We start from the raw sequence: 13,983 nt of genomic DNA, 5'->3' as shown, positions 1-13,983 counted from the left end.
ATGTCCACCCTCCAACCCCGTGTGCTGAAATTCAATTTCTGATTTAAAATCACCAACATGGCTCGTCTATTCCGGTATTAAAGTTCGAAGTCTTATAACGAAACTATTTGAGCTCCGGCTCAGTTATCCGTTGCGCAATTTGTGCTACATCTTCAGCGATTTTAGCCAACATTCTGTAACGTTGGAAATGCTAGCACAAAGTATGCAACACATTTTACAGTAAATTGCAATCTTTTATCTACTGAACCGAAAAGAAGACAAAAGGTCTTTGTATGTGTGTGTTCATTGTATTTGGTGGTGTGTGAATGCGGTATCGCTCGCTTCAGTATCGGAGGCAGGTGCAAGCGAAGCCAGTGGCGGCTCACTAGCGCTTCCTGTGAGATGAATTAACGCTCCGCCGAGCGGAAACGTCTTTCTTTCTCATCAAAACAATATTGTTGAGTTCCGCGCTCGCCAACAATGCCGTTTGTGAAATAAACACCCCTATACGCGGCGTGCTAAACAAAACATTCAACTGCACGTATAAATTTGGTGCACATAATGTTATGAAAGGTGTATAACATGATATTATTCAATTTGCTGAAGAAAAAAGATATACTACTTTTCTTAACGTGGATTTTCTAATAATTCATGAACAGAAGATACTCAATGATAAGAATTCGGTACACGAACTCGAAATCTTCGCAGTCCACCCCTTAACTCCCATTTTTTTTTTTTAAGTACTTATGTACAAACATAAAGTATATAGTAAACACTACTCTTCTATTCACTCCGAAAGTGAACTCCCCTCCAACGTGATTTGATCTAAATAGGCGGTAAAATTACATGGAAATGTAGGAACGTCATATTACACCTCTCGTTAACACAGCTTCAAGTTCTTCTGCAGACATATGTAGCGCATTAACTCCTGCGTCACAGTTACAAGAAAACGCCCACATTCCCTTTATAAAGTGAGGTGAAAAGTAGCTTATAATCCTATTATACTCATGGCGTAGTGGGTAGTAAATCTTACTTAAACTTGTTTGAAATTGCAAGAAGAATAGGATATCCACATTTGATTCGTTAAATTCTGACATGACATAATACCTGTTTGCTGAAAGGTCAGGAATATGTACACTCACAGCAAAATTAAATTCAGAAATAGATGACCTCTGACTACAGCTACCCAGCACTCTCGTTAGTCTATCATAATTGGCCAGTCAAAGCACGCGTAGGAAGTTTATCCACTAAAATCTGTGTGAAAGCGTTCGATGCTTATTTTTCAAACGTCCTGCAATTGGTGAGGGTCGTGGTGTGGGGCAGGGAGATCGAGAGGTCCACTGAATGGAGCCGCACTCCGTAATAGTGCCCTCCCTGACGACTCTATTAGCACACAGCGAGCTGCATAAAGGTGCACCTTATCAAAGCGCGCATATTAAAACGAGTCTTTCACTGAACTGCTAGTCCATATTTTTTGCCCAAAATAAATAACATTCCGTCTGTGGGCTTTGCTAAAGGTTTAATTAGCGAAGCTGTTCTAGGTAACTAAGAATTTCCAAGGTAATTTTGTTCCTGTTTATTTACTTGCCAATGTTTGCATCAATTTCATGTATACTAAGTATGCATAAAGTTCTATCATAATATTGTGTATTGCAATACCCAAGTACGCTAACTAAAAATGTTTGCCTAGAGATTGAACTTTTAAAACCAATCTCACTCCGTTTCTCGGCATCGAATAAAAACAAGACGAAATGAGCGGGACGCTCGCTTACTGAATGTTTTATGGATATTTTTTTGCTTTTTAAATGCTAATTTGCCGTAGGTGAAACGAACACTTGACAGAATTACCATATAAATAAATATTTGTCCTCGTAATCCTTGTCTTATCATTACTTGGGTGAGTACAATAATGTTTGACATAAAATAACATATCTACATAATAATTAAGTATTAGCTTGTATTTCACCTGAGCCGCAAAACTAAATTACGATTAAATCACTAGGGGTCGCTGGGTGACCTCCATCTCGAAGGGCGGACGAGCATTGACAGGGCAAACATGTACCCAAATGACGTATAACATTAGGTACAGATATCTGTGGACAAACCTCCCCTACAATGTATTCCAATCTATATTCACTATATTACGTGGAGAGGTAATTGTAATTCATATTTCAACCCTTATCAAACTACAAGTTTTCAGCAGACATCACCCAGCTGACAGTTATTATAATTGCTTAGTCAATCGATTTTATTACACTTATGTATTTAATATTATAACTACTACTATTGGCACTCAAAACTCATCATCGTCCGAGCCTTTTCCCAATCATGTTGGGGTCGGCTTCCAGTCTAACCGGATTCAGCTGAGTACCAGTGCTTTACAAGAAGCGACTGCCTATCTGACCTCCTCAACCCAGTAACCCGGGCAACCCGATACCCCTTGGTTAGACTGGTGTCAGACTTTCTGGCTTCTGACTACCCGTAACGACTGCCAAGGATGTTCACTGACAGCCGGGACCTACTGTTTAACGTGCCATCCGAAACACAGTCAATGGTGTCTAAGATATACTTAGAAAGTACATACAAACTTAGAAAAGTTGCATTGGTACTTGCCTGACCTGGGATCGAACCCGTGCCCTCATTTATATTGGCACTCAAAACTATTTAGGTCATAATAAAAGTAAATTTTAGAATAGTTTCTGCCGAATATTTAAAAAGCTAAAGATCATAATACTTTATAACTTATTAGGCTTCAGGCTATCATCTAAAGTGGTTTTGATAAAACTAAGTAGCCTACACAGAATACAGAATAGTGTTCACTTTGTAATGTGTTCAAGTTCGAAACCAAGCTCTGTTGAACATATGTAAGTGGATTCTCAAAATGAGAAAGGATTTTAAATACAATAATTGCTACGGCTTGCGGGGAAAAATCGTCGTTGTTACAATTTGTTTACGGTACACAAAACAAATGACTCATCGCGGGACCATCAATAACGAATAATTGAAGAATTCCAATTATCCGGTGAGAACATCAATTATACAGATTTTTTACTTTGAACGTTTTATGATGAATTTTTTGATTAAGCTTTGTAAGTATATGAAGTTTATTTTCACAGACTTTTATGTTCATTTTAAATAAAATTATTTAATGGCCGTCGAATTACCCCGTCAACATGAACCGTGCACGTTTACCAGTTGAAACAATATTATTAAACAATTAAAACTTGTTATCTTGTAATCAACTGTTACTAGAAACAGTATTTAAAATAACAACACATATTGTTAGGTTATGTATAGGTACAGAATAACCAAACTGAAGGATCAAATCCTGTTTGTCGCAGTTTTTTGTTGTTTCCAAGTAAATTAATACTGCTTCAGTCTATTTTTAATTCTTTTTATCGTTGCCTTACTCTCGACCGATATTGAAATTGTATAAAGTCGAGTGACGCAGTCGGCGACTCCTGAAGAGGTACTTGCTCCGTATTGGTTATATTTCTATATACGGACGCTTGAGCCGTATATACCTACACCGCAATAGCTGCTTTCTGTAGAGGCTCCGGTCAACATCTAACAATGTATTGAACCGAATCCCAGTGACGCATACACAGACAGTGCTATTGTTACTGTTTGGACATGTTTGGGGACTTTGATGTTCACGAGCAACGACATACCTACCGTTAATAAACATTGTCTATGCTGGATAACATGAAGCGTCACTGCCAATCAACAGGCAAGCCCAATGGTTTGTGGATCAGAAAGCCGTCAGCGCCTTCCATAAGTAATTAAACTACTTCGATGATTGCCTAATTTTACCGTGCGCCTGTGTATACTTGACTTATGCATTATGTATTAGAATTTTAAACAGTTCCGTCAACTTGCTGAACGGTAAGCGAGCTACTACTTAGTGTGTTATTTATTCTGTACATTTTCAACTTTAGTGAAACTTTTTCAATTTGCATCATCGCGCATTGTGCAATTGTGATTATTTATGCAACCCTCGACACAAAACTCTAATTTACGTTTGAACTGCAAATTATTTTAAAAGGGTAAAGTTGTGATTCATTTTGAAGCGTTTGTATTCTTAATTAAATGCAGGTGTTCAGCGAGCGAGCGCTGCCTTGTCTCGTTACGAACACGAGCGGAGAAGACGAGCGACGCCTCCACGGTTTGTTTAAGGCCAAAATGAGACTGCATATAAATTATTATAGTCGTAATGTCGTGTGTCAAACTTGTTTCCCTATGTAAGCTGAGTTATGCTTTGCCTACATAAACATCGGAAAGGATTTTGGTAGCGAGTGCGACCCAAGCTAAGCTGTTCACTAAGTACATATATTCAGCTCGCAGTGGAGCCTGCGGCCTCAGTTCAGGAGATAATGGGCTGGTACGAGCCCACAACACGTCTCCGGTCAAATTATGCGATGTGGCCCTCCGCTCCTCTCGCCCGCCTAGATGAAAGGCTTACTGAGGTTATACGCCGCCCCGACCCTGCCATAAAAGCTTATAGCGAAATACTTGTGGATTCTTGCTTGATGTAGCAAAAACTTATCGTACATTTTACATGTTAATGACGCGTTCACAAAGCGCTTGTAAGAGGCCTTTATTCCCAAAGACAGATCGTGAATTTGAAATTTCATTTAAGAGTTCTTATCTTGATAGTCATGTTCGATAAACTAGGTTTCAGAAAACAAGTAACCTTGCGAGGTAGTTTGTGTACACGTCAACTAAAAGTTGTAGCGAGCGGGCGCCGCCCGTGCGCTACGGCGTAGCTCAGTGCTACGACGTAGCTCGGTGCTACGACAAGTTACTGGCACTACCGATTGTTTGCTGGCTTGATACAACGTCTATATAACAACGTTTAAATTTTAAACACATTAGTGGTGCGCTGCCAACTTCCTGAAATGAACAGCTGTTGAATATAACAAGCATTGTGTGCTACGAAACTCGTAGAACAACAACAACTTATAAAACTAGTCAAGTTTTTAAGCACTGAAAATTTCGGTTAGCGTGTTCTTCTCAATTTATCTTCCTCAGCAATAAATGCCACAAAATTTGTAACGCTACTTGGATCGCACTCGCGTAAACTTTTCTTGAGTAATGATGACTGTTGAGGTTCGATCGCTGCAAAAATGTTTGCTTCACCGAGTTGTGGGAGTTGCCGGTGGGTCGCTGGAACGAGGAGACCCTAACTGAATTAAGTGGTAAATGTTGCGCGGCGTCGCTACTTCAACACTTATGATGACGATATTCCTCACTATGAAATTGCCTTAATATTTAGTGCAAAACTTGTCTGGAAACTTTACCTAATGAAGTTAACTAGTTTCAGTATCGCTCGTTCTTGAGGTACGAATATGTATGAAACTTTCGAAATATTATCTAAGTTATGAGATTTGTTAGATATTCTAAAATGATATCTCACTTAAATTTACAATTGTGCGCTAACTTTGTAATAGAACTCATTTAGAAAACGCAGATAAAGATTGCTTATTTTCTTATTTGATATTAAAACGTATATTCAAGAAAATGATCTGTATCTGTATCTATGAATGATACGCAACAAAACCTCAAAATGCGCATTTAATAAATCACTGTTAAGCGTCCAAAAAGCTAGGAAGTCTATTACAGCACATTTTGTTACCGCAATAAAGACCGATCCGACACATATCTCAGTGTTGTGCAAAGATAAAAGAGATTGGTTTACATACTCGTGTAAAGCTGTTTCGCTAGCAGAATGCAAATACAGACCTGAAAGCGACAACACAAGGAGATGTTGTAGTTGTAACACAAACAAATGTAGAACTCAGTGGATGCATGACTCAGTAGTTTGGTGGCTTCGTGGTTACATGAGCGTAATGTGTGCGGCCGGGTGTGAAGCGCATTAAACTGGGTTTAGGCAAGATTCAGCCGGCGGTGATTTAGATTTATTCGCGTGTAGTTCCGACCGGCCGCGCTCAAACTACCTTAATGTGATTTCTGAACGGGATTCACATAAGTCTCGCGAGCAACATGGCGGCGGCGGCGTGGAAATCTGCTAAATTGCTTTAGTAGTTTTGTGCGCATTGTTCCACTGCTGTATTTATATGTTTAGACCGAGTTTAGACACATGAATACCGGCAATTTTCATAAATGCTTATTTAAGTTAAAAGCAAACATTCTACGTTTATGTAAAGGAGAATTAACTAAAGCCTGAATTAATTTCTATCTCAATAAGTCCGCGCCGTTTGTAACCGCACCACGTCACAGCCATTAAATAAATGAAAATGTATTGTCAATCTTCTATCGCTTCACATCTATTACAATTATGAAAAATTATATATGTTATCATTTAAGTATAGTAAAGAAATTGATCAATTTTCACGCGGGACATATTATATCAAAGCTGTGTGTGTATGTATCCAGTTTATAGTATCCATAATTTGCTTTTCTTCAAGAAGAACAAGAACGTATCCATTTAAAAACTCGTAATAGAGGGTTTTCGCTGGCGCATATTTTTGGTTTTAGTTTAGTTATTATCCCCAACCACTAAAAATAACAATTTAATATCGATCGAACAAGCCCTGAGGCTGAGGCCTCTCATAGTTTGTATAATCCGTAATGAAAATTCTTCGCATCATATTTTACGATAGAAATTTAAGCCCAAATAACTTCTATATCTGAAATAGTTCGCTATCTTAATAACCCCACATAAACATCAAGCAAGTTTACCAAGTAGTATCTTAAAATCCTTTTTATCATCACCGACACAAACGTCCCCCGAGTATTTTATGAACAAATACCTAAAAGTCGGAAAACTTTAATAAAACATGACCACTGCTTGGTACGTATAAGCCTTCCTTTATATGACCCTCTTAGTCCGATTTTATTTTATTATTTTCTCAACTTGAACATATTATAATACAATAGCAACTTTAAGCGTGTCTGTGAACACTGAAGTTTCATATTTTTATTATTTTCATAGGATAGGTTTAAACATTTCGCATTTTATGTGTTTGAGTTATTTTATACAAAAGGAATAAATCAGCGTATCTGCGTTCTAAAATAATAGTATGGTGTTGTGTGGCAGTGCCGCGTAATTACATTCCTTTGTGGTGCGGGTGGGTGTAGCTGCGCAGTCTCCGCTCCGCGTGTTCCGCCGTGCGCCCGCCGCCGCTCGCCGCTCGTCGCGCCCCTTAACATTGTCGCTACCATTGTTCCCGCCACTATTGTGCTCAGTGTCGATACCAAATAAACATATCAAAGGTTAAGAACATCGCACCCATTCACGCCCAATTAATAGCTCCTTACAAAACACCCGCAACCAAATCGCTCTTATTACGAAACTGAGCAAGAAAATGAAATAACATTAATTTTGGGTCAGTAATAGATTACATTTGCACAAGTCGAACAACGAATTAGAAAAGGTTGGCCCCAAGGCGATGATAAAGTAAAGGCTTACACCTGACGTTTGCCGACAGCAATTAGAGTTGTAATGTAAATAGCGGGTTGAGGCAACAAGTGGGTCAACCAGGGCCGTGTCCGCCCCCTCCCGCGCCGCGCACCCCTTGCACCTCACCACTAGGTCATGAACGCTCTGTTCATGACCCATTTTATCTCAAAAATCTCGTAACGCTAATCGAAGCGGGCGGCCGTGTACTCAACATGATACTAGTTGCGCTGTTGACGCACTTTGTTATCCTGCACTGGGTCACTCACTTTCAAGTGAAAATTATTTACTTTTTAAACAAAAAAATAACTTCAAAGACTTGTAAATAAATTCAACTGATAGATAAGCTTAACTTAGCGTGCTCCCATGAATGTCTTAATACTCGTACTGTTTTGAGTTTAATGTTTACACATTATCGCGCATTTCCGCGGTTTGATCTACTGATATCCATCAAAGGCAGCTCTCTTGAGACTGTGCCCCGACATCGAAAAACAAAAAGCTAAAAAACGTGACGCTAAAATGGTAACAGTTTTTATTGCACAATATATTATATTTATTTGAACTTTTAAAGTTTAGAATAATAAAACAACGTTAGTTGTGAACTTAAATTCCCATTTAGTATAATATTCTTCGCAGGGGTTAGCATAGCTAAACGGCTACGAAATATCGTTTACCCGTGGAGCCGTCGTCGTTTACTGAGGATAATATTTGATCCCATGAGATCGTTCCAATCGTTTCTTCAATAAAAATCTATCTTTCATTCAAACATTGCATATAATTAATATACTCAATACACATGTGACTATAATAAATCGAAAACACAAAATTCGTTCCTTTGTTAACCATCTGGAATTCCAACAAAGCCTTTAACAGCATTCGTAAATTGACAATCAGCACTCAAGTGGCTCTCATTGGAGCGTCTCGACAAAGGCGTGTGTAATTGCTAACAGCGGCTTCATTTATAATGTATTTGAGTGGAAAGCGTTCGGTCACGAGCGAGCCTCGGTTGGCGAATCCAATAACGTGAGAATAGAAGCTGTTAGGTCAGCCGCGGCCGACGGCCAGGCCCGCACGCTCCCCCAGGAATGCGCTGTGCCAGATGTTTCGCAGCAACGCTAATATTCATGAATGTTGTATATCACCTGTCGGTTGTCTTCAGCCGCGTGTTTGCTTCTTACAAAATAGTTTCGAAGATAAGGTCTTTTAAGATCTATAGCTTAATTATGAGATTTAGAATTGAACTGATGTCAAATATAAATTGGACTTAGTTGTGTTGAGAAAGGCAATATAGCGCATTATTAAGTTATTATCGTGGCATAATGTATATCTAGAGTTTTAAGAAATATGAGTTTCTTCTGTAATTACTTGTATTGATTAATAGAGAGCGAGTTTTTCAAAAATATATAGCACTATCGAGAAAAGGAACGCAAGCACCCCGATCCGGTGTCACAGGCTTAATTTCATTTTTCGAATGGCAACGACAGTTTGATGAAGTCACTCCGAATGGACTCTACAAACAACAGTGCACAGTAACTTCTAAATTCCATTCAAATTCTACAGAGAATTGATCGAATGCCGAACCGTAACCCTCTGCTGGGGTGAAATTTTACGACTTATGCGGGCGTGAAGCACAACTTGTAAATTCTATTTTATTTTGTTCCCAGATATTTGCGAAATGTGGAGTTTATTCTATGTTGGCTATTTTCAAACTAAAATTAAATATATTCCGTGAATGATTTTTTGACCATTTAGTGTTTAATTTTTTTTTTTTAAAGATGCAAATAACGTTACTTTGACGTTTACTACAATGGTATAAGTACATAGATCTAAGCTGCCGTTGTTTACGAGTTCAACATAGTACCGGTGCGGTACCATCTTCCTCCCCGAGTTCCTGCTCGGTATTCGTGCTACACTTTACTACGTCCGCCAGGAGCCCGCTTTGTTCACGGTTTACTCAGTTTCCACCTGCGCACTACATTTTTACTCCGCCTTCAAAACAATTTCTAGAGCATTAAGAATATATCCTTATTTATAGACTCGAGTTTATTACGAGCCAGTTCCAATTAGCGGGAAGCCTAATAACGTAGGTACTTTATCAAGTTATTTTATGATAGGTGTGTAACCGTAGTAGCTGCCTATTTCACGCGCTTAGTAGGTGACCTCATTCATTCAGATATCGTTGAACGTGACTAATACTACTTATATACTTACTAAGTGAAAGTTTGAGTAGACTTGCGAGCGAAGCAATAAAAACGCTCCGTAGTCTAGTTCGGGAGACGACAATATTGATTTTCCCCTCTCTGATGTATTTCATTCTCCATCTGTTGCTCTCCATAAAATTTACGACGGTATTACTGAGCCGTTATTTTTGTATGAAGAGTTTTATCGCCGCGCGGCGTCGCGTCTCTTTCCACGACATGAGTTCTTTTTCAACACCAAGTGTTTTTATCGAGTTTACTAATTCACGACTTTTTTATTCTTACACTGTTCGTTATCTGCTCTATTAAGATCATGTCTCAGATTTATTCGTATATCTCAAGTACAAAGGGTGTTTTATATTGAAAAAAGTTCAATGAATACTTAAGTGCTAATGGTAGTGAAATAAATGTAATTTGTTATCATCAGATGGTGGCGACAGACGACTCATCGAACACGGTCCCCGGGCACATCGAGTCACCGGGAACCTTCGGCAAACTACGACAAACTCTCTCCTCGTCACTGCTCACCGCCCAGGATAAAGGTAAACACAACTCTAAAAGATTACCACAAAGAAGCACTTGACACATCACAACTAAGACTCCATCACCGCTAATTATCTCTAATTACATCGCCATTTGCTTTCGAAAGTTACACTTTGTACGACATACTATATAACAAGTAACTACGGGAAACAACACTAATAATGCCAGAGGTAAATAAATTGTTAACTTGATGCAAAGTCACATAACTGTGGCACCAACTTACGTAATAACTGAACTACATGCTGCAAGTATGAAGTAATGTTGGATATTAGTGTTTCAGTAGGAACTAGGGCTTTTGATTTAATTTCGGACTCAGTAAATATGGGCCACTTTATCATTATAAATTAAAAAGGATAGTTGTCCTTCTATCTCTTCATTCGCCACTACAAACGACTTAGTACAAAACACTGATTCTAAGCCATCTAATACCCCTAAATAGGATTGGCCATGGAATACCAAAACCAAACCCTTTTTACAGCATTCGAGTCTGACAAAAAGAGAACGAATTCCTAAACTTAGTAATGCGTTAAATTGGACTGACAGAACAGATACGCATCCGTCTTAGGTTTATTCTGAACCAGGCGGTTTTAAATGGCGCAGTAATAATACCTAAAGATACCCTAAATAAATAAAATAAAAATCGAAATGTATGCAGTACATGTATGCATGCTATACATATCTTAGATTCGTGATACCTACGTATGTCTTAAGTTCTCGTATATTACAACAACTACTAACTTTATTACGAGGGAAAACTAGAATGTATACACAGTATCCCATACGTTTGTCCGTATCTTCTACAATTATGAGCTCAAATGTTTGTAACTGTAGCCAGTTTATGATTATAGCGATACTTTTCCTTGCTGCCTTCGATAAACAGATTTTCGTCGGGATGATGAATGGATATTGTTTCAGTATAGGAGATAACGACCGGATAGGTACGTTTTTGGCCCCAAAAGGGAACGCTGCTGGAATTTTGATTTTCCAGCGCCTTTCTACCTGAATCTGTCATGAGTTAACTTTATGTAAAGCTGGTTTAAGGTACATACGTGACATTTTAACTTTATCTAGGAAGGTGGAGTTACCAACTTTGATTTATGTGAGTCAAAACATTGTGTAGACAGTGAGAGGTCAGGACTAACATGGTACTATTTTTAGGACAAAGGATGTATTGTTCTTTCATCTGACTGTGGTGTATAACTGAAATAGCAATTTGCATCATCCTACGCAAGTCACAGCAGTAATTTAATCCAGTGAATGGCGTAGGCGGTGGGTCAGCATTCGAGCTATGCAGCTGCTATTTTTAGATCCTTTAATGAATTGCTTTTGCGAATATAACTCCACATATCAGTATGCCGTGGTGGTTGGAAAATAATAGTTTATTTTATTTATCAACTTAAAATAAATCTACATGTAATTAGTTCAACTCTGAATAACTGAGGCTGTTCGATGTAGCAAAAATGGATCTTGAATTACTTTCTTAAAAATGTATTTTAAAACTAAAAATAAAAAGGTAACTGGCTAGTGTAAAACTGGCAGCATTTGTTAACAAGGGTGTAATAACTCTGGAAACTATCCGTGTACGGGCAAGATTGGAACGGTGTTATGTGCTTGTTCCCTAAGGCCATTATTACCGTTATTTATGTTTACCTCACACCCCGCAAGAACGGTTAACATAAACCCACCATAAATATAACATTTTCCTATAATTTAACTTACCTCTTTTTACATAAAGAAAATTGCCTTCGGAAATATCGTTTGTTGTTATGAAATACAACTTTTGTAATGTTGAGACTTCTGTGAATAGAAATGTATTTCGTCACGCGAGCTTAGTGTTCGTTTCTCGACATCAGATGTCTTAGTTTATTTCATGCGATTTTCAGATCGATCGTGCAGATGTAATAAATAATAAATCTAACTGTACAAAGTACATAATTTTGTTGAATTGCATTTTTATACATATTGGAAAACATTACTTACATTTTACTTAGCAGACAGTTCTCAATTGATCGTACAAGTGTGCACACAAGTTATTTTAATATCAAGTTTGGTTTTTAATTAAATTACGTTATTTTCTGCAAATCAGTGCCGGTTTTAACTCTACCAGCGCCCTGGGTGGGATTTCTACGGCGCCCTCCAACTGGAATTGAAACCCATACGAAAAACAGAGATATGTAGATATCGATTGCGCGAGCGAAGCGAGCGCGAATTTTTTTTTATAGTTAAGAAGTCAAAGCAAAAATTTCGTAAAATATAGCCCAATCGTAGGTACATAAGTTATTGCTGGTTGGTGAATGCAAAAACAGGGGAACATGGCTTCTGATTGCGCGAGCGAAGCGAGCGGGATTTTTTTTTTGTTATTAGAACTCAAAACAAAAATTACTTAAAATGAAGCCGAAACGTACATAACTCTTTGTTGGTGTTGGCGCCTATGTACTAAAATGTTGGGACTTAAAGTAGTACCGTGAATAAGAAAGTTCATATGGAAACTAGAAGTTACTTTCTTATTAGTAAAAGAACTAAGTAGACTAAAAATTTGTTGAAAAATAAAAACAACTGTAAAGTGAAGCAAGCCCGAAAATTTTTGAGTTTTGGATCACTAAAAGTCCTAAACATCTATACATATAATAAATCTGTAAAAAAACTGTGTCTGTACATTGAATATATTAAAAAAATAATAATTGGGTGGGGTTTAGAAACAGTAATGGAGCACAAATCCAAAAAAAAATTATGTCTGTATGTCTGTATGTCTGTATGTCTGTATGTCTGTATGTCTGTATGTCTGTTTGTTTGTACACGCTAATCTTCCGAACTACTGAACGGATTTCAATGATTTTTTTCTTTGTTGTATCAGTATTAGGCCTGGTCAACATATAGGCTATAATTTATCTTCGAAACTTGAAGACCTGATGCAGAACTCCAACAGACCAATAAAACTATAAGAGATACAAATATGGTGCCGTGGCAAAAATTGTTTCATTTGATGAGCATTTTCAGCTGAGATAATAAATTTTAAGATCTGGAACACCTGATGTGGAACCCCAAGAGCCCAGTTTCTCTGTACCATATACAGGTATGACGTTTTAGCAAAAGTTGTTCAATTTGATAAGCACTTTCTATTGACTTATACAAATTGAAGATCTAAAACACCTGATGTGAAACTCCAGGAGCCCAGCTAGACTATAGCATATAGAGGTATAACGTTTTAGCAAAAGTGGTTCAATCTGATAAGCACTCTCTATTGACGTATAAACATCGAAGATCTGGAACACCTGATGTGGAACTTCAAGAGCAATACTACACTTGAAATGTATAGAAATGAATGTTATGAAATAGGTATGGTGAATCAAAAAAGTCCGTCTTTTAGATAACCCTAAAATAATGGACACGTATTTTTTCTTTTCTCCTTCTCACTAACAAATAATAAAGAAGATATAACACGCTTGAATTTTGTGTTAAGTCACTGCTTAGTACAAATTACATACCTAGACGTGGCGTCACGAGCCCCCACTCTCCGAATTTGTTGCGTTATATATATCTCATTATTATTTTGTATGTCTCTTCCAGACCTCGGGACTGCAGAGTTCCGAATTTTCGGGAGGAAAACGTGGGGCCGAAGCCAACACGCTGAAGCCCTTTTGAGACAACTTTAATGAAATGGTGACACAAAACCGACGATTATCCCTTTATACACTATAGAAATAAACCCAAGAACAATCCCCGGTGGGCGTCGTTAAAAAGAAAAAACAATCCCCGGTTCTGTGTTATACCATTGCTAACTGTGAATGAATACTACTTGGGCTATTGTGATGGGATGCTATTGGACTAGGAATGGGGAAACTA

The 13,983-nt window shown here is 38.0% G+C and overlaps 1 protein-coding gene across 1 annotated transcript in view; it reads left to right on the top strand.

Moving 5' to 3' along the window:
- LOC124635295 (regulating synaptic membrane exocytosis protein 2) overlaps positions 1-13,983 on the top strand; it is a 34,166-nt gene that overhangs the window by 2,265 nt on the left and 17,918 nt on the right. The window contains exon 3 of the mRNA XM_047171162.1: positions 10,025-10,139. Coding sequence (XP_047027118.1) covers positions 10,025-10,139 — 115 coding nt within the window. The remainder of the gene's footprint in view (positions 1-10,024; positions 10,140-13,983) is intronic.

The sequence above is a fragment of the Helicoverpa zea genome, chromosome 12 (genome assembly GCF_022581195.2).
Source record: "Helicoverpa zea isolate HzStark_Cry1AcR chromosome 12, ilHelZeax1.1, whole genome shotgun sequence".
NCBI lineage: Eukaryota > Metazoa > Arthropoda > Insecta > Lepidoptera > Noctuidae > Helicoverpa > Helicoverpa zea.
Note: the sequence above shows the minus strand (reverse complement) of the source record. Positions and strands in the feature narration are given on the sequence as shown.